Below are 20,945 nucleotides of genomic sequence, written 5' to 3'. Positions count from 1 at the left end.
CTAGAAAACATGCCCCGAGAAAACACAGGGTATATTCGCATCAATGCACTTATAGGTCTGAGGAATGATTATGGAATTAATCATTTTATCATTATCTGACTTGACTTATAACCACCCCTCAGCATCTGATACAGAGGGTACACTTTAGCTGCTGTATCTGAACCTGATGAGTCCAGAAGCTGTTTTTAACATGTGATTAACAGTGTGAAAAGGTTGCTACCTGACAAGTTAGGAGTGAGTGGGAAACTGGAAAATATTTTCAAAATATAATATGATCCAGTTTGAATAAAATGATCAAGTTGTGCTTCTGTTCAGGGAGGCCTGGAACTCCTTAGAGGGAATGTATCCTTCGTTTCATGCTCCGGCAGGATCATAAGCAAGAAAGCACTTTATTGCACAAAATTTTAGTAACACCTCTGAGTGCAGGATCATCACTTTTTAATCACTTTCCAGGAAAAGACCAACTCTAAAAAACCATTAAAATGCCCTAAAAATATCTAAAAAGATTTTTTTTTGTCATTGATGGGTCAGAAACTGGTGAACAGTGATGTACGTATAACTCAATACATATGTGATAAAAATGTATGATTTTGCCTTCATGGGAACTTAAAACTTTAGCAGATGCTCTTATTCAGAAAGTAAAAGTAAAAGTAAGCAAGACAAGACTTTTTCTTTCAGATCAAATATCAAACAAGGATAATGTCGTGATGGAACAATGACAACACCAGCTGAGAGGTTAATTAGTAACTGTGTTCTCTGAGCAAATCCAGCTCAGGTCAGGTACAGTCTGAGGGATTTCCAGAAAACCACAAAACAGGTTGTATGACTCAGGAGAGTTCAGCTGAGCCCCAGCAGCGTCCCTATACTGCTGGATGTAAAAACTCTGCAGTAGCATACACATTAAATCATCTCAACTCTACTGAACAATGAACAAAATGTTGGAGGCCCTAAAGATGTCCAGTGCCAACTTTTCATCGTTGAATGCGGAGAAAAATCCGCTCCTCACAGCAGTTTTTTGATTCATGGCCTTCTGTCTGATTAGCAAAGAAACAATGTGTGATACACAAAAGTTCTTGGCCTCATGACAGACAAAAGAAACCAGGCGACAAGTCCAACAGGCCAGTTCTGCACTGAGCCTGTGGACTGATTAATGCCCACACTGTAAAAATAAACTATCTGAAAAGCTACAGTCTGGGCTGCCTTACAAATTTAAATTGACTGAATTTTTTAATGATTCAAAACGCATAAAATTTTCTGCTCAAATAAATGTGATAGCGATTAAGTTGTACTTGGGAAAACAGGTTCAGTAACCTTAAGATAGTCAGTTAAGTCAGATAAGTCAGTTTAAAGTTTATCTTAGAGACAGAGCAAGTTTCCATCATATATGTTTTCTTCGAATTATAAAAAGTAAGGTCTCATGAGATGCATGCTGGGAAGTTTGCTAATATCCTGATTGTGTTTCTTCAGAATCTTGAGTTTCTTGAAGAAAGTTGATTGAACTCTGTACAGAACATTTATTCAACTGATCATTTTAAGTCAAAAGACTTCAAGTTAGAAGTTCTGAAGTGTTCTGAGAATAAATACTATAAATAAATACTATAATACTCTAAGAAATACATTTAATATGATCCTGACATTCTTTTATCAACATAGCAATCAACCACTCAGAGTGCATCTAACATGGTAAAGAAATTCACAGGAAGAGGACGCAAACTTTCAGGTGCAGAGAAGGAAACAAATAAAAAGATGCTGATCAGGAATGTTACATGTTTAAAGTCTTATGGTCTTAGTTTATTACCTCTGAGCTCCATTTTTTTTAAAAGATGTTCATGTTTTAGCTCATTTAAAGCTCACTTTTGACGATTCATAACCCAGTTTAAGATCAACAATAAACGCATTATCACATATGTAAATCTTAATGATCATTAAGTATAAAATGATGCACCAGAAACAACATAGTGTGTGTCCATAACACAGTCAAACATCTCTTTTATTAGATCTCAATCCCCTAGATGCCACATACATCTTTTAAGAGGTTCATCAGTGTAAATTTGCTTTATAATTTTGAGTTCCAAACAAGAGGAAGAGTACACAAGAAACATAGAACATATGGAGAACAAAACTGAAGACCAAATCTATTACTTTAGTTAGGTTAGAAGATGTGTGAAAAACAAACACACTGCACGCTCACTGATGGTGTTATTTAAAATTATATTTCAAAACTTTAGCAGCACGTTAAAAGTTTGAGAAATGACTGCATGCTGTGGCAGAGATGTTTTTCAATACCACTTAGGCTGATTGGCTTAAAAATCCAAATCCAGCTGTGTGGTCAGAGACGTGCAATGATGTTAATGTATCCTAATGAGCATTCTGCTCTATCCGTATTGATACTGATTGTTATGTGCAACCAGCGTAATTAGTCTTCAGTGTCAAATGTGACAAATGTTGTACATTAGCTGATTAGAATTTTAGGTCTGACTCACTTTTAACAAGTTTCTTAAACACACAGAGTCACCTCATATTAACTGTGTTACTGTGTATGCCACATTTCCCTCTTATGCTATATTATTTCTTATTTTCTTTAATTAATTTTGTTATTTTAAGCTTTTTAAATAATTAATATTTTCCACAGTGTTAGTGTTGTAATTTACAGAGTAAAGTACTGAGAGATTTGGTTGGAGAGAGAAACTAAATGCTGCCTTGGAAACAAGGTTCCTGCTTCCTTGGGTTCATGTAGGAAAAAACACACGCAGCAAATGCCTGGATTATGAATGAGAGTAACAACAAATAGGTTACTGAAGGTCAGTGAATTAGATCCTACTCAGCTCCCCCGCCCACACACACACACACACACACACACACACACACACACACACACACACGCTGCCTCGGCCTATTTAAAATACATCAGCTAAGGAATACAGATGTCGTAATGATATGTGTTGCTTTATGGTCTAGTGGGTTTAGAAGATTCTTCTATTTTAAAAAATCAGTTTCCTTTCTCTCAGCCTTTAGTGCGAAGGTGACCTTTGTCGTCATGGTAACAAAAAACATGGTTAACATCGTGAAATGTTTGCACTGTGATTAGGTTTAAGCAACAAAGGTACTTGGCTGGGTTCAGGATAAGATCACGATTTGGGTTAATTTAGGTATGTTACTTTCTGTGCATCATGTGATGTAAGTGAAGTAAGCACGTAATTCTATGTGATGTAAAAGTTTAAATAACTGGCTTTGGGTTTCACATGGGACACAGACCCACATGTATCATCACCTGCATGCAAAATTGGATGCAGACTGGACAGAAAGGGCTGTTTTTCTCTGGAAAATAAGAATTTATTGGATTATTTATTATTTGCACACAGAAAACAGTTTTTGGATGCACTGTATCTGTATTGTTTTATACCATGAGTTTGAGCTCTCTGTAAAGTCAGGATTCACAATATGTTTCTGGACATTACAGCGGAATACTAAATAAATAAAAAGATGAAGATCTAGTTCTTATTATATATTAATTGGACAATACCTATGAGTCAGTCTCCAACTGGAACAACATTTATATAAGTAGTATAAATTTGAATGCAAACTTAGTGTAAAAACGAAGCCAGTTTCTACTATTTATTAGAGTCTTTTTCTTCTGCATCAATCAGTCTTTGTCAATACTTTGGTTTAGTTTTCATTTGACTCATCAAAGCTGGCAGTTTTATAGTGTTTTGGTTTCTAATATTCAGATAATTCTTATTGTACAAACAGAGCCTGAAGAGTGTCCTGACCTTGAAGAAGATGCTGAAGTCTCAGGAGGGATGTGATGTGTGTGTGTGTGTGTGTGTGTGTGTGTGTGTGTGTGTGGGAGGGTAGCAGTCCAGCTGTCAGCTATCCAAAGAGGAAAGTCTGTAGTGGTTTGTTGGGTGTTGGGTTGATGTGAACGTTCGGTGACTACTGAAGCGCAGCCTGAGAGGATGTAAAGAGCTGGAAAGATGAAGGGTTGAAGGGAGGAATGTTAAAGTGGTAGAAGAACGATAGAGGACAGGGAGATGGAGAGATGGATGATAGCTGGGTGGATGAAATACAATTGAAGACCTTTGTGCCTGTTAGCATCCTCACTGTCCGGTGACAAATACAAGCCCAAGGGTGTTTTTATGAATCAATCATGAATCACCACCATGCAGTTACTGCACGTACACAAGTAGTATTCTAACTGGAGCTATTGTTACACTACAAACGTTTTGTTAATTATTTCAATACTTCAATATTTAATTGAAATATTGGGCTCAAAACTCAAAAATCTATTGCAGCCTGTTGCCTTGAAATGTTCAGTTTTCTCAACTTTTTAATTTTCACAGTGTCCCAATGGTAGCTGGCTGTTTTAGCTTACATTTGACTCAGCTAGCTAGCTGTTGGTTGGCTAAAATTACCCAAGCAAGCATACACTAATTTCTCACAACAGTGTTATGAACCATGTTATTAACGTATAGGCGCGAGATCATGACTATGTTGTGAGAAATTAATAGTTATGCTTGCTTGGCTATTGTTAGTTGACCAATGGCTAGCAATGAAAAATTAGAAGCTCACTGAGATATACATGTTTGCATCCCTGTCATGTCCACCATCAAAGCATCGTTGTAGCCAAGTTCAGGGCCTCAGCCAGCTAGCATGAGCAGTTTGTCTCTTCCACAGACTGTTGCTGCTTCAACTTCATGTCCATTCTGAATCTGAGTTTTTTTCTTTTAAAATTAGGCAAAATACGTGCTACGCTAGTGGCGTTGTTTCAAAAATGGTGGTCCAAAGTTTTAGCCAGTCTTATTAGACACAGTAACCTTGCCCCCAGCCCATGACGTAAGCAGTTCTTAGCTCTAGACCAGCAAGATGTCAGTGCCACTCTCAAACCAGTTTTTCTAGCCAAGAGTCAGTTCTTTGGCTGTCAAAATGGGAGGAATGGGTTCAAAAGTAGGTGCTGGCTCCAAACCAGCCGTGGAACTGCCTTGGTATTTGATTTCTTCACCGCTCTTCGTCTATGCACATTGTTATTCACACTATACCGAAGTTAAAAGAAAGTGATTCATTGAAAAGCCTGTAGTGTAGCATGCATTGGAAAATGACTGGTAGACATGTAAAATAAGCGTAATTTTTGGTAAACAGACTAAGATTTAGAACAGTGGTATGGTCCTTTAAGATTCCAGTCATTCCTCTTTTACCTTCCCCGAGAATCGAAGTTGATGCTGCTGTTGGCTGAAGTTGAGTTTGTTGTCGTCCCTTATTGAACATCCTGCCAGGGGAAAGTCTTTCTGCCTGGATGTCTGTGGATGTACAGTCAGCCAGCACTATGGTATATTTCATATTGAAGAGAGGGCAGTCGTAACTCATAACGACAACCTGTCAGATTGAATCTGAGTGGCTGCTTGATGCTTCTCTATAATGTATGCAGCTAATGTACAAAGTGATGCAGTGTACGCAGCAGCAGTCAATATTACAGCCTCTTAACCTTTATAGTTTGTGACACCCAAAAATAAATGACTGCTAGTGACTCCCCAACTCGATGGACACACACACACACACACACACACTGGACCTGTATGTTGATCTTTGACACCAAATTACTTTGTCTTCCCTGTGGGTCTGTCTCAATTGATTTATTATCGTGCGACACCAAACAGATGCAACTTATATGAATAACACATAGCCCAGAGATACATTTCTGAACGTGATGACACTACATATTTACATTAATGCCATATTTACATTCCTCAACTCTCCTGATGGCTCCCTGCTATAAGCTTCATTTCAACCTCCGGCTGCAGAGAAATCCACCCAATGATTTGATTTTTCTACTCTCCTCTATTTGTTGAACTCTAGGAGCTATTTAGAGAGACAATGAAATTTATATTTTTGTTTGACACATTTTTCTTTACAGACAGGGATCAGGGCCACATTTGAAAAATAATACTTTAAACTCAGAATTCAGACTTTTCTCAGAGTTATAACTTTAAAGTCAAAACTGAAATATATTTTTCACATGTGGCTGTAATTCATATATTTTTTTCTTGCCACCCCAATCTTCTTCCTTACTTCAGTTACCTACAGTTACATTTTCCAGAAAGACTTACGAGTACCTCTGGCAACATGATCGCACCAATGCAGCCCCAGTGGAGATCTGATCTCTTCTGCTTTACAGGGTTGGGTATCGCTTGTTTTTTTTCCAATACTGGTGCTAAAATTATACTTTTAAGACAGACCTGTTCACATGCAATTATTCTGGAACATTTGTTGTACATCCCACCAAGTGTTAAAATCCTTTTGAGTGAAACACTGCCACACTTACAAGCGATTAATGATAAATTGTGAACAACCTTACTCCAAACCTGTGCTGCCGCAGCGTTTCAGGGGATTCTTGTCCATATGTCATGAATTTCATTGGCCTGTTAACCTTATGAAGACAAAAATGCAGGTGAAAAGTTTGGATATTAATTCAAATTGTACTCAGTACTGAATTATATTTTTAAAAGTAATCAAGTATAATGAAATGCATACTTAAGTGCAAGTAAAAGTACAGACTTGAAAATCCTCTCATGAAAGTACAAGTACCCAAAAAAACTACTTAATTACAGAAACTTGAGTATTTGTAACTAGTTACTTCCACCCCTGGCTACTAGGTAGAGGAAGGCTGCCACAGGAGTGCTATCATAATATTAACTCTCCAGGTTCAGTAATGCATCTGCAATGTCCTCACCAGAGAGCAACTATTTCAACAGAAAGCTCAGGCATGTGGTTCCGTAATGAGTCGCCGTAATCTACATGATGATTCGGTCCATTAGGTTTTGGCTATATAGGAACCAGAGCCATATTGGCATCACTCAACCCTATTCTAAGTTTGGCGAATGTCAAAGCATCATGAAAATATAAGGTGTCCTCATCCTTTAATGTTGTGAGAAAGCTGAAACATGACTGAATAATTGATTATTCTTCATTAATTTGCCACATTAGTTGAATTTACAGTATAACGCTGAACAAAGAACTTTTAAAGGGTCAGGAAGTTTAATTTAAAGAACAGTAATTCAGTGATACAGTTATATCCAGTCCTCTTTCAGCTCTCTTGCAGTGGCAATCAGTTCAAGTCTAATGTCAAATTTTAATCGTGATGTACACAAGTCCAACCAACTTACTGAGCTGTGTTGTGAAAAGAAAGAAAAGATAAGAAATGATTCCTCTTGGGGATGAAGTGCAGCTGTAGTGAAAACAACTTCCGAGTGTGAAAACACAACAGCAGAAAATAAAAACATCTTGAACCTCATGCACATTTAAAGGCAGTAAATGAGCTTCAGGTCAATGCTAAGCTTAGGGCTGGTGTCAGCATCAGGATTATGAGCAGGCTGTTTGTAACACAGTATAGTCTATGGTGTAGGGGGTGGGTGCATGTTCAACAGTGAGCTTTAGTGACAAGCTGTCAAAGTGAATTACCTCTGTTGCTGTTTCATTATATATGAACATACACCATATAGTCTCCCATGCTCAGCAGCCAGTCACTGTGTGTTTCTCATGCAGAAAGCCTGCAGGCACGAACCCCGCTGAAGTGCCTTTAGCAAGACACTGAACAGCCTCAAAATGCAGTATCACAATTAGCTGCTTAGAACTTCTCTCTAGAAATAGTCTTGTATAGAAATAGTCTCGTTTTGTTAATGAATTTACAGTAGCTCCTATTATTGTGTGCTTCTGTGGCAGTGATCTGGCATCTCAGCCAGCACGCTCAGTTTAATTCAATTTTTCAATTCCGTTCACTTAACTGGCATGAATGTCTAATGAACATTATTAACAAAGGACAATAACACACAACTCAAATGGTAATACAGTATATTATCACTATAATAAGAATGACTTAAATATATATCACCACTATTATAATGATATACACACATCATCACTACCACAATAATTCACACACAAGACTGGCTAGTAATGGGTTACATTTAATCAGGATTTCATGATCCCATTTTTTTTTAAAAAAGTAACTTGAATAAGCCCAGATTACATTTGAAAAATGTGTAATTACATTATAAATGCGTACTACATTATAATTACATTGTCATGGATTACCTGATTGCATTTTTAAATGCATCTTAATGTATTATGTAATATGTAATTTATGTATTATGTTTTTGTTTTTTGTTTTTTTGTTCTTTTGTTTTTTGGTAAGGTGCAATATTTCCACTGTTAGTTTCTGAAGTAATCCAAAAGTATTTGGATTTGGTTACAATTTTTTGTAATCTGATTATGTTACTAATCACAGAATATGTAATTTGTATTCAGTAACTGAATGCATTTCAAAGTAATCTGACCCAAAACTGTTTAGCCATATCCTTATCACTACAATAAAAATGAATTAAATAATAATTATCATATAATGCAGCCCTTTTCCCCTCTAAAGAGACACAGTATAATAAATTACAATTCAATAATAATATTAGTAATACAGAAATATAATTCATAAAAACATTTTTCACTCTCATCTAATGTGAAGTTAGGGATGAATAAATCAAATCAGATTTCTTAAGGTATTCTGCCCTCATCTCATTATATTTGTCACATTCTTAGAGGAAGCACTCTCTTGTCATCTCTCTTAAAAAATATAGAAAAATTTGGCAAGAAGACGGCAAGTGAGACACCAAAAACCCAGGGTGTGAAATATCTGTTGAGGATGTGTTTTCTTTTAACTTTGATCCGGTGGGTGCTGCTCTGCCACTCACCTTAGTTACATAATGAATGCTGACGAAGGACAGTTTCTCTAAGACAAATAAGGTGTGACACCGAAGTGCACAGAAGATTTATGACCTTTCGTAATGTGTGATGTCTCAAGATTTATAGTTTTCTTGTTAACCTGCTTCCCTTTGTTCATTTACACTGATTTATTTCAGGTGATGTGCATGTTGGGCTAATATTTCCACACTCAAAGACACTCATACAACCCACACATAGATGCAAACAATATTTCTCTTCTCTTTCTCTGCTTTCTCTCTGCAGCTGGGTCCAGTCCCCTCTGGGTTTTGAAATATAACACTATCACCATTTATTACAATCTTTTCCCCTCTCTCTCCTTCTCTCCCTTCATTTCTTCCTCGCTCTCCCCAAATTATTGTGCGGCTGCTTTCTCTCTCCACCCTTCCTCCCCTTTTTGTATATCTTCAATTTTCTTCCTCTGTCTTAAATCACATTGAAGTTGAGAGAACAAAAAAGACATTTGCTGTGCTGTTCTGTCCAGTGGCCTCACAGGACAATGAGCTCATGCAGCCGCACAGGCTCATATGTACCAACACTGAGACCTCAAAAAAAGGGAGGATTTCAAACTTGGCAAGGAGATGCCTGCAGACAGACAAGTGGCAAAACACACATAATGAACTCAAGTAGTAGTATAGATACTTAACTTCTTAACTCAAAAAAAAAGTGAAAAGTGCAGGCGCTGAAAAGTACTCAGGCATTATAACAAAGGAAGCACTGAAGGATATTTCTACTGGCTGTTTTGGTGTAGTGCCAGAAATTTTGTCATGAAAAAAAAAAATAAGGATGGTTGGCAAGTATGCACAGGCTCGATGCTGAAATAAATCATATTTGATTTGTTTTAAGGTTTAACATGACCATCATGCTGCAATAAAAGCATTTAATCATTTTAATTAAGTGCATTGGAGTTTGTTTTTTGTGATTTTTGTGCACAGATGCTTGTATCCAAAGAGGACTCATTTTATCTCTTACCCAAATGTTCTTTTCCCTTTATTCATTTTATTTTATTTATTTATTATCCTTTTTTTTTTTCAACAAATGTAGAAGTAAGACGATAGAAAGTAGCCTACAGTTAATGCCTGTCTTGCAGTATGACTGGTTTATAGCAGTTTGATCACTTAATTCAATTCAAAATACTTCATCCGTCCCTCAAGGGGCAATTTGAAGCAAGACAGTTTGCAAGCAGAAGCACACAGAGACAATTCATTTACACACATGAAAAACAGTCTAAAAATACAAAAACGACAAAGGAGCCATCTTAATTTTACACTGGGTGAAATTGGCTTAAAGGAACTTTGTATGTCAGATCTGTTTGCTTTGAATTTCCAAACGAGCCTCAAATTAGCATCAATGATGTTTAATCAAAGACATACATCAGTATATCAGTGGTAAACATGTTGTCTCATATCCCATGTGTGCACTGATCACATTTTACTGTCAGTAATAAACGTTTTTGTTGCTACAGTGGAAGCGGAAGTGATCATCGCTGTAACTGGACACAGATCCGAAACTATAAAATGACCTTGGTACAGTCAAATCAAATCAATCCATTTTCTTATCACATCAAGTGTCCAACTGTTTTTAATATGAGATTAAAATAAATAAATAAAAACTCTGCCAAAATAATTCAACTCTGACTCCCAGAAATTAAGTATATATAGTGTAAATATCTTTGGAAGTGAATTATGTTCAGTGTGTACGATTTAAAAGGATTTATTGGCAGAAAGCATGTGTGTGTTTTTGTTACCTTATAATGAGCCATAATGCTGCCATATTTCTAAACTAGCCCAAAACTAACAAACCAAACTCTAGTTTACATAGGTACTATTGCAGCCACCTTTCTTGTGCACTTGGAAGGGGAGGGTGAGGTGACATGATTGCAATCTGCAAGCTGACTGCTAGATCCAGTAAATCCAGCACATTGGTCCTTAAAAGGATGGTATATATCATAATTTCTAGGATACAAGGTTAATATTTACCATACTCACTAGCAATTCACCTGAATCTGACTACCATATTCTGTAAAAAAAATAATGTGATGAAAAATATTTCTTAACTCAGAAGTTGCTTGTTATTATTTGGGGAAAAAAATATCCAAAATGTAATACAGATAGAGAGATTGACTGTTTTGTTGGTTGAACAGATACAGATACAGATAATGATGTCTCCTCTAATAATCACCATCTCATTTTAGCATGCCAACATATGCTAATTAGCATGAACATAAATTACAGCTGAGGCTGATGAGAAATATTAATTTTGAAGTCTGTCTGATGCTTATCTGTGTGTGTGTGTGTGTGTGTGTGTGTGTGTGTGTGTGTGTGTGTGTGTGTGTGTGTGTGTGTGTGTTTCTGAATGTTACAGAGGAGCGAGGTTTATGTGAATTTAAATCTATATAATTATAGATTTCCTTGTGAGTTTTCTCTGGAGAGAATGGGACAAAATGGAATTTATGTGGAAGAGATGAGAAGCGAAATGAAGAGAAAATCATGTTAGAGGAGAGAGAAAGAGGAGACAAAGAAGTGTGTGAGAGAGGAGACGTTACTGAGAGAGGAGAGAGGTCTGCTGGGAATCGTTTGGAGTGAGAGAACATTTTCCTCTTCTCGGGAATCTGTGTGAAACCAAATTACTGTAGACAACAGAATTACCAACGCAGACGTTCAGGGGCGAAAGAGACGAGAAAAGAGCAATAGAGAAGCACAGAGACTGAAATGAAAACGATATTGTGAGAGTAAATCATTTTGTGATCATTTTGATTGTTTCTCCCGCTTTATATTCAGAGCAGCGACAGACAGAAAGAGAGACAAAAAACAGCAGACAAAAAGGATGCAATCTCCCTCTGGCTCAGTCACTTGTAGAAATGACAAGTCATTGATTAGTGATCACTTAATTTCTTGTGTGCCTCAGCTTATATCTTGGAAGCCAATATAATGCCACCTGAGGTAAACTACAAACCACCAACATGTCCTCATACCTCAACAACACAATAGGTTGATCGCCAATGAATCCTGAAACCAAATATATGACTGTTGGAGAATACCAGCAACAGACTGGACCTTAAGTATGTGATGCAAGTTGCATCATGCTAAACATATGGTTAAGCCATAGCTTGGTTAGGTTAGAACAACAAAACTACTTGGTTAGGCTCAGAAAAAGATCTAAATTTGAGTTAAAATAGCTAGAGCTTTTAAGCAGCAATATGAACATGAAGCCCCGTCTTCTACAGAGCCATACCACCGATCTTGTCATAGTTACTACAGCCACTAGAGGTCACCACCTAAAAATAAACTGCTCGCACCGAAGACCTACACAGCCATTTTTCTGGTGAGGACGGGCTGAAACTACTAAGCATACACTCCTGAATTCACAGTCTCCTACCTCCAAGATGTCCTGATTGGCAACTTTAAATCTATCTATAAAGTTAGATCCATATTGAAGCTGCCTAAAATAGGATATATCAGTTTGCATGGAATATATTTTGTATTTTAATCAAATAGATTTTCCATATCAGTATTTTGTATTTTATTTAAAAACATTTATTGAGCAAGTATTTGCAATTTATAACAACATACTTTTTGATGTATTTGTGTCCTCCTCAGTGCCACAAGTCCTCCAAATGAACTGATAATATATGTCATTTGTCCTCCAGAGAGTAACTTGCAGTGAAATCTTTGCCTGGGCAAGCAGAGGCCTATAAACATAGTTTATGTCTATATTCAGTTAACCAGCAATTTAAAGTCTTATTACCCTTGGGTAGTCTACAGTAGCTAGGCTATGAATCAACAAAAGTGCCCGGGGCCTCCTGCAAAGTTGAATGAAATGAAAATGAAAGTCAGATGTGGCAATAATGTACAATCAAACCTAACGCTAATAAAGACAATCACTTTTTAAGATTTCCCTGCTTTTCTTTACCTTTGAATTGTACTTGCTTTTATGGAGCCACTGCAACTATTGCTGAAGGTCTTCAAGACAATCTTAAGAGTGGACAGTCTGTTTAAAAAGTCGTGTAATCTTTCACCCTTTCTGCCCAGGTAGATGCTGCAGGTCAGTTGTTGATTTCAGATTAGCGACCACAGCTCCTTGTTCTTCATTAAACGGTGTTGAAAATCTGTTAAGTAACAAAATATCCATGCTAACCACTCCTGTTAGCTATCTGTGCTAAATAGTGCCTGCAGCTAGCCGGGAGGTACGCACAGTCAAAGTCAAACTAATATCCACATGGCGTCAGTATGTCCTTCTAATAAATGGCACTGATCTTGAAAACCTGGTAGCAACAGGTGAAAACCTGCAGCAAGTGCACTGCTAGCCAGGCAGGGAAGGGTGTGGTTCAACCAGATCATGACCTCTGGAACAACATGTAGTGTTGACATTTGGTTGAAGTTAGGGAAACATTGTGATTCGATTTAAAATTACAACTTTGTTTAGGTTAAGGGACTTTTGTTGTCATGTTACAGGATATGAACAACATTCTCCAGTGATTAAGTCTGATGTTTTGTCAATCCCATCCACCCATCCTGACCTCCCTACATGGACATTGTTGTTTTCTATCATCATCTGACTTCCTCCTTTGTCCTTGTCATAACCACGAATGTTAGACCACTGAGCTGTCCCCCACTGTAACATGGGTCTCGTTGTCCTCAATGATGGCAACTGCTTTAGGTTGCCAACATTACAAAACTGACTGATAATAATATAGGATGATCTTTTTTCCATGTTAATGATGCAACTCCTGATTTGAGAATATCTTAATCTTGAGCAAGTCACATGAAATGAGGTTTAAAATAGGTTGAAATATTTAACTCTATGTTTCATTGATCTCTTCATGCGGAAACATTGGACCTGTGTCAATATAGAGACCATGCAGGACACATTAGAATACTTTGATTTGAGTGAAAGAAAGTAAAAAATAAATTGTAGTCTGCTCTCTCAGCGATGTTGTGAACATAGACAAACAGATATAGAGTGACTGGCAGTGAGACAGATAAAGAGGTAGACAGACAGGAAGAGAGTGGACAGGCAGAGCAAACAGACAGATGAGACATTAAACAGAAATGGAGAGGAACAGCATCGTTCTGTAATCTAATGATGATGATGACTGAGAGGGAGCGAGCGACCGTGTGTGTGTGTGTGTGTGTATGTGTGTGTTGCGTAGATCCAGCTCTAATTATCTGTCACACACTGAAATGGAAAAAGTCCTCGATGATATGATGTGTGCAGGGCAAGACAGCAGTTACGTAACGCGACCCTTGGGTGCACTACAGTCATACGGCCTGATAGACAGACAGACAGAGTATCTAATTTTTCTAATATTTATAATATATATAGTTTAATTATGGAACCTACACATATACTATATATATTGTACATATATTAGATATATTTTATTTATTCAGATATGTATTATATTCCTTATTTAAAATAGGGAACTATTTGTCTGTAGTGTTGTACCCTTCTATACACATGTACTGGCTTGGCTTGACTCCAATTAACTTGGCACGTCAGCCCAGCACGGCAGGGCTTTGCATCTCCATTACAACAGGGTGGCTCGCTTGTCGGCGTGTCTATCAACTGATGATGAATGTAGCTCAAGTCTAAGTCTGTAAAATGGCAAATAAACATTTCATTTCCTATAAAATTTTCACTTTACAATTAAGATTTTATTATTAAGTGGCTAAATCAGGAAATATTCCGCTTCGATCTGCAGTAACTCAACATGACACCTCTACAGCTGAAAGCAAACATGAAACAGTAAACTTCAAACCACAGAGATTCAGGTAGAAGCTACAAAAGTACTAAGTGCTGAACACACAGACACTTTTAAAAACACCTTTTTATCCAGTTTGCTGCACAGACATGAAGACTCTTGCAACACTTGCTTATTTGAGGTGGTGAGAGGAGTTTGTCATGGGTCGGCTGCAGTCAGCAAAACCTCACCGCAACCCACTTGGAGGCGGGTCGGGTGCACTTTGGCCCCACTCCAGAGATGGCCCATCTCAGGTGCTCGGCACAGCTAAGCACATTAGGAGTGATAATGCAAGTCAGCACGGCATGGTTTACCGAATTACCGTTGTTGAGATGGGCAGACACATTTCACACATTAAATGTGAGTAAAATAAAATGTCTCAATACTGACTTATTGACACTTCCTAAGTCCCACCCCGTTTTGCTCTGTCTTCCAATAACATTTGAGCAAACTTGGTACCTTGGTCAACTTTCACCTTTTTCTGTGAAAGCAACACACAGGGTCACATCATAAGTTAGCTAGTGTTAGCAAAACGCTAGCTAACTAGCCAACTAATTATTGATATAGATTATCTAACTAGCATTTTGTTAACATTAGCTAACTTAAGAAGTGAATATGCAACTTTTACAGTTCCAAAATTAGTCTTTCTTTTCAACATAGGTGTGTGTGAAGCCTACAGGAAACAGGAAAAGGGAAAAATGATGGGGTTCCAAGCTGTCATTGGATCACAGAGCGAAAAGGGGTGCAACTTAGGAAGGGTCAGTTGTAATAGTGTTGTTGCTTCAGTTTAGCCATTTAGATGAACAAGCTTTCTCAACATGCTGTCAGGTACTAAAGAGTTACAGTTTATACACGTATTTACATCAGTAGTATCGGAGTGCATCCCTCATATCGAGTCAAAAAATGTCTTTGAAATATGTCCCAAAACTATTTTTCCAATGAACACACACAAACCACACACTCAAGTCTGACCTCCCTCCATCACTTTCTCCCTGCAGTGAGCTCCAACCAGAGCCATGGGGAGTACCCAGACTGCAGGAGTGAGAGGGAGTCGGGAGGGGAGGCGTCTCTCCTGGTGTCTCCGCTGGTGGTGGCGGGGATCGTTATAGGTCTGGTCCTCTTCCTCTCCTGTATCACCATCATCGTCGGCAGCCTGCGCAAAGACAGTCGACTCCGCAACCCGCACCTCCGAGCTAGCTACGGTCAGTCTGGGACTTAACATCGGACAAAACATGTCATTTGATGCACCTTTTATTGTCTTTCAGTATCGTTCATTTTCCCCATCTCTATCAGGGCCTTGTTCAACATACGGCTGCATTTTCTAAAAGACTGTACAGCATTCAGGCATCTGAGGTTGCAGGTGTTTTAGTAACACACTTAATGAAGTCCATTAATGAACCACAGATTGAAGTCATTGGAACATGAATGCGTCTTGAAATTAGAGGCAGATACTCTGTGCTGTAGCACGTTACACACTGTTAAGATTATATGATATTAACATTTCAGGTCCATTTATTCAGGATGTGGGGGCTTCACATAACTGATGAAACACCCCTACACATTCTTCTTGCTCATGTTGGTCTAAGATTCACTACACCCACACTGTCATGCACATAACTTGCTTCCAAAATCTTTAGTAGGTTTTCAGTTTCCCCAAGAGGATGTAAATTTTCAAGGCACTACACAAACATTAAACAACAGTTGCTGCCAAAATGTTAATGGATGGAGAAAAAACAAATTATTCATTCAATTGTCTTTTGTTGCTTTTTTGCATCACCTTGAGTTGCTGTGAAAAGACAAGCTTTACTTGACAAGTTACGATTGTCATTACCTCTGTTGCTGCAAGTCTGTTGGATGTCATCAAATGAAAAAAATCCCCACTCAATCAGTGCTTTAGTTTCATGTCTTTGTCTCTTCTCTGCAGGTCTGGATGGTTTTTCCTATGGAGGTTCAGTAGGAGAACTGAGATCTACCTGCTTAGAAGACTTTCCTCCTGGTTTAGACTTTGATTCATACAGAGAGACTCTGTCACAGGTCAACAGCCTGTACCCCGACTCGCCACCACGGTAAGTGCTTGTGTGAATGTAAGATAACTGTGTGACAGAATGATGGTTTTATTTATGATGAGGTATTCAGGCAGAAAATCCTGTTTTTAAAGTAAAAGTTTGACATCTATTTGAAGAAGAGGTGGCTGGAGCTTCTGGTGAAGCCAGTGTGGAAGTGCCTTAAACCTGCATTCTTTCTAATGGCCAGTAGGGGGCGACGGCATTGGTTGCAAAAAGAAATCAGATTGTATTGAGATTAATGCAAAAATGAGCCTGTTTCTCACCTGATTTATGACCTCGGTAAATAGTGTCCAAATGTGTTTATGAGCTCAGTCACAAGTTACAAACCTTGTTCAATACAGCTGGTGTTCATTTAGTAAATTATGGTCCCATTTAAAGTAAAATAGATGATAAAGCAGGATATGCTTTAGGGTGCGGCTACGTTGAACTATTATGAAAGTGAATATTTGTCAATATTTTAATTAAAACTATTTTATTTCTGAGCACCCTAATAATGACAAATCAGTGCTACAGCTCACGGTGAACAGTTTTTGAACCTCAATTTTTTTTCTTAATGAGAGGAAATAAAAGCAATGAGTTAGCCTGTTAACTCAGTCTAAATGCATTTATTTCTCAGTTTAAATATGGATCAAGATTTTATTATTATTTTTTAGAAACATAATTTATTGTACTGTCTACCTGAAAATCAAGAAAAATAGCAACCAAACAGCCAGAAGCCCCAGATTTGTGATAATCTCAATAATATAATGTGACAGTGCTGTAGTTCTGTTATGGCTAGGTTTATGGATAGAAAAACAAACATCTGGTTAGAGATTGGAAAGATCATAGTTTGGGTTAACATATTCATTCTCATGATCTTTGGTTCCCTTCTAGACACACCCAGGAGGCTACCATTGTGTCAAACTAGGCTGTGCTGATCAAATATGCATCAATATCCTCTGACTATGTTGCCTTTTTCTTGCTTAAAGTGTTTTAAGAAACAAATTTTTGTGTACTGTTTAGTTGTAATAAGAGATAGATTGTGACCTGGCAGGCTACCATTATTATTGTGGGTCTTGGGTTCCCCTCTATTATTAATGAACGAGCCAAAACCCAAGTTGCGGTACATCACCGACTGAGTAGTCTGCAGACCAATGGGTGGTATCACAGTGAGTCTGTCCACCAGTAAAAATAGAAAAGTAGAAAAAAAATAGATCCACTTATTTTTCACTTTCTTCTCAAAAGACAGAGAAAGACTGTTGATACTGGACAAATGATTTCACTTTAGCTAAAATATTCAAAAAAGTAATTAAAATCAAATGAAAATCATAAGCCACGGCTGTCCACCCACCACCAGCTACAGTATGTTTAAACAAGCAAGCAGACCAATCCTCCTTTTGCCAATTATTTCAAATGTCAAATACAAAATGTAACTGACCGTTCAGCTCTTGTCCCCCACTGTTCTCAGTCCACTTGGTTTGACCCTTCCTCTGTGGTAATTCCTTTATTAGGGAGCGCTGTTACCTTTGGTGCCCTTTGTGAGGCTGCAGGAATGAGTGTTTGTGCACCTTGTGTTTGTGTGTGTGAGGGAGAGAATGGGAGAAAGACAGAGCTCGCTAAAGGCCAATGTCATGGTGTTTTTGATCTAAATGTCAGCTGGTCTAATTGGCAACTTTAATAATTCACATACAGTCCTCCCCTGCAGTGTGTGTGTGTGTGTGTGTGTGTGTGTGTGTGTATGTGTGTGTGTGTGTGTGTGTGTGTGTGTGTGTGTGTGTGTGTGTAAGCTTCATTCTCCTCTTTACTCTGTCATAGAAACATTGACTCATGTAATCCAAATTCATTGATCAGAGGTTGAATCTTGTCTTTTCTATTTTCTCATTCAAAGTTAGTTCATCACTGACTTAGGCAATTGTATTTGACTTTCTGATGTCCTTGGTCACTAGCTGACACATGTGAACTAAATGACTTTAAACATCAATATGAAGGATTGTATAAGGGTCTTTTTCCCCCTTCACTAAGTAGAAAGAGTTGCTTTTTACAGGGACTAATGTGTGTGCCAAATTTCATGCACCATCAAGCACATTTAACCCCTCAAAAATGTGACTCAAAAGGACAAAGAAAAAGAATAAAAATAATAATCATAGCAAACCCAATAAGGTTATTGCACCAAGGTCAGTGCTCAGGCCCTAATTAGGATTTCAAAGGAATCATTAAGAAATTTTAATTTCGATTCTGCTCTTGATTCCTACTCAAATTTCACCTGCACTAGTTTCCAAATAAACTGTGCACTGCAGTTATCTACCATATATCAACCTGGATATCTGGTTGCGCCATATGGGAGTTGAATGCATGCATGTCTTCCCATCCCATAATGCATTTGTCTTTTACTCAGCCGTTGCTAAGTTGCTCGCCTAGCCGGTGAATTATGGAAATTGTTATTGAGTCTTGTAACAATCATCTCAGTTTAGCAAATGCTATGCTACAAAGCACTATACAAGGATGGGATGCTCTCTATCTCTCTATCCACCGCTGTCATCACGTTTGTCAAAACTGAAAAATGGTAAGAAACAAAAGCAGCGCAGTTGGTAGAGCGTGTGCCCCATGTATTGAGGCTGCTGGTCCTCTGCAGGGGCTGCTGGTTCAAATCCCGCCTGTGGCCCGTTTGCTGCTTGTTGTTCCCTCTCTCTCTACCCTCTTTCCTGTCATATCTTCAGCTGTTACTGTCAGAATAAAGGCAACAGTCCATTCCAAATGTAACAAACATTCAAACTGAACTTTGAGAAGATCTGCAAAAAAACAATTGCTAATGAATGTGTATTTCCATCCATTTGTTTTTTTGTCAATATTAAAATTTGGTTCATAAAGGTAAAGAGTTAGTGGTGCTAATTCTCTGCAAAAGAAGAAGGTGCAACAAGATTACTAATTAAACTGTCTTTTTTACTGTCTTCCTAGTAGAAAAGAAACAAATAACCAGGTCATGTTGTCTGGAAAGAGTTATTGCTGTTGAGTCTTTCAAATGTATTTTTATTGCACTTTAAGCATCACAAGACTGCCATTTAGTCCCATTATATGAGAGAAGACAGACATCTCTATGGCCAAACTCAGCAACAAACATGAAAGCTATCTAGATGGGAAAAGCACTACAGGTAAGAGGAAATATGAGGAGGGAAAGAGGAAAGGTGAAGAGGGAAAAAAATGATTTGGAGGTAAACTGTCCCAATGAATGCTCAGTGGAACGCTGTGTAAAAACATGATGGAAACATGTCATTTTCTTATTGCATTTGCTCAATTTCAGTTCATTTCATTTCAGCCCAGCCTCCACAAAAGTACTCCAACTGTCACCAGTGAACAGTGTTGAACAGAGACTGAACATGACTTGAACAGATATTGATTTTTTTTGGTTTGTTTCTTCACTCAACAAGCCGTGCTATTACAGAAACACATAGATCATATTCTTTGCTGATTCCGGTCACATTCGTTATGCTGAACCTGAGGCTGAAGGTCTCTGCTGAGGTTGTAATCTGAGGACTAAACCAAAACTTCCGTCATGTCCTTGGTGCAGTCTTGTAACAAAGACAAATCGTGGAGCTTGTTCGGTGCTGCGTTTAAATGATCCTTGATGCTGTGGACCAAGAAAATTTATAATGCAAATGTAAAAATTTAACAACAATAATACTGTCTCTTGTTACTTCAAATGAAGCAGCAGAAATGTGAGTGAGAGTAGCAGTAAAACATCACAGCATCAAGAAAGGAGGAGACAGGCGAGGACAGGAGAGGGAAAGGGGAGCTAGCTAGCTACGTCAGTGCTTTGGCAGGGAAGCAGAGTGTTCTGGACAGCCTGTGTGAGAGCCGGACTATCTGGCCCGGACGATGGGACAGCAGCCAACACACACACACATGCACACAAACACACACACAAACAGACACGCACACTTATATAGCCTACAAATTGCACATTTTGTTTACCATAATGCTGGCAAGTCGTGGTTCGGTACCCTGTCAGCAAGCAGGTAGTTGCAGTCATGTGATCATCCTGCAGGGTGTGTGGGTGTGTGGGTGTGTGTGTGTGTGGGCCACAGATGGTTGAGGGAAACTCAGAGAACTCAGATCAACAGTTCACCTACTGAGACTGTGAACGTAACGCTTCCGACACAAACACACACACAAGCTCATAAAGAACACAGATACATACACACAAACACACAAAGTCTTCCAGAAAAACTCACACTCACGGATCAGCAGCTCACCTGTGGAGAATGAAAGCTTCTGCTTCCTCTCCGGGAGACGCTGGGCAAGATTTGGCACACACACGCAGGCACACGCACACACTCACATCCACATACACACACTCCTTATGTGGTAATATCAGGGAGCAATAGGTGAAGTGTTGC

General features: G+C 38.3%; 1 protein-coding gene across 1 annotated transcript in view; it reads left to right on the top strand.

The window, feature by feature from the left end:
• The window catches only part of bean1 (brain expressed, associated with NEDD4, 1), a 46,798-nt gene that overhangs the window by 17,357 nt on the left and 8,496 nt on the right, over positions 1-20,945 (top strand). The window contains exons 2-3 of the mRNA XM_084736044.1: positions 15,505-15,708; positions 16,431-16,572. Of these exons, the coding sequence (XP_084592170.1) occupies positions 15,505-15,708; positions 16,431-16,572 (346 nt within the window). The remainder of the gene's footprint in view (positions 1-15,504; positions 15,709-16,430; positions 16,573-20,945) is intronic.

This window comes from Lutjanus erythropterus, chromosome 14 (assembly GCF_056507025.1).
Source record: "Lutjanus erythropterus isolate fLutEry1 chromosome 14, fLutEry1.hap2, whole genome shotgun sequence".
NCBI lineage: Eukaryota > Metazoa > Chordata > Actinopteri > Lutjaniformes > Lutjanidae > Lutjanus > Lutjanus erythropterus.
Note: the sequence above shows the minus strand (reverse complement) of the source record. Positions and strands in the feature narration are given on the sequence as shown.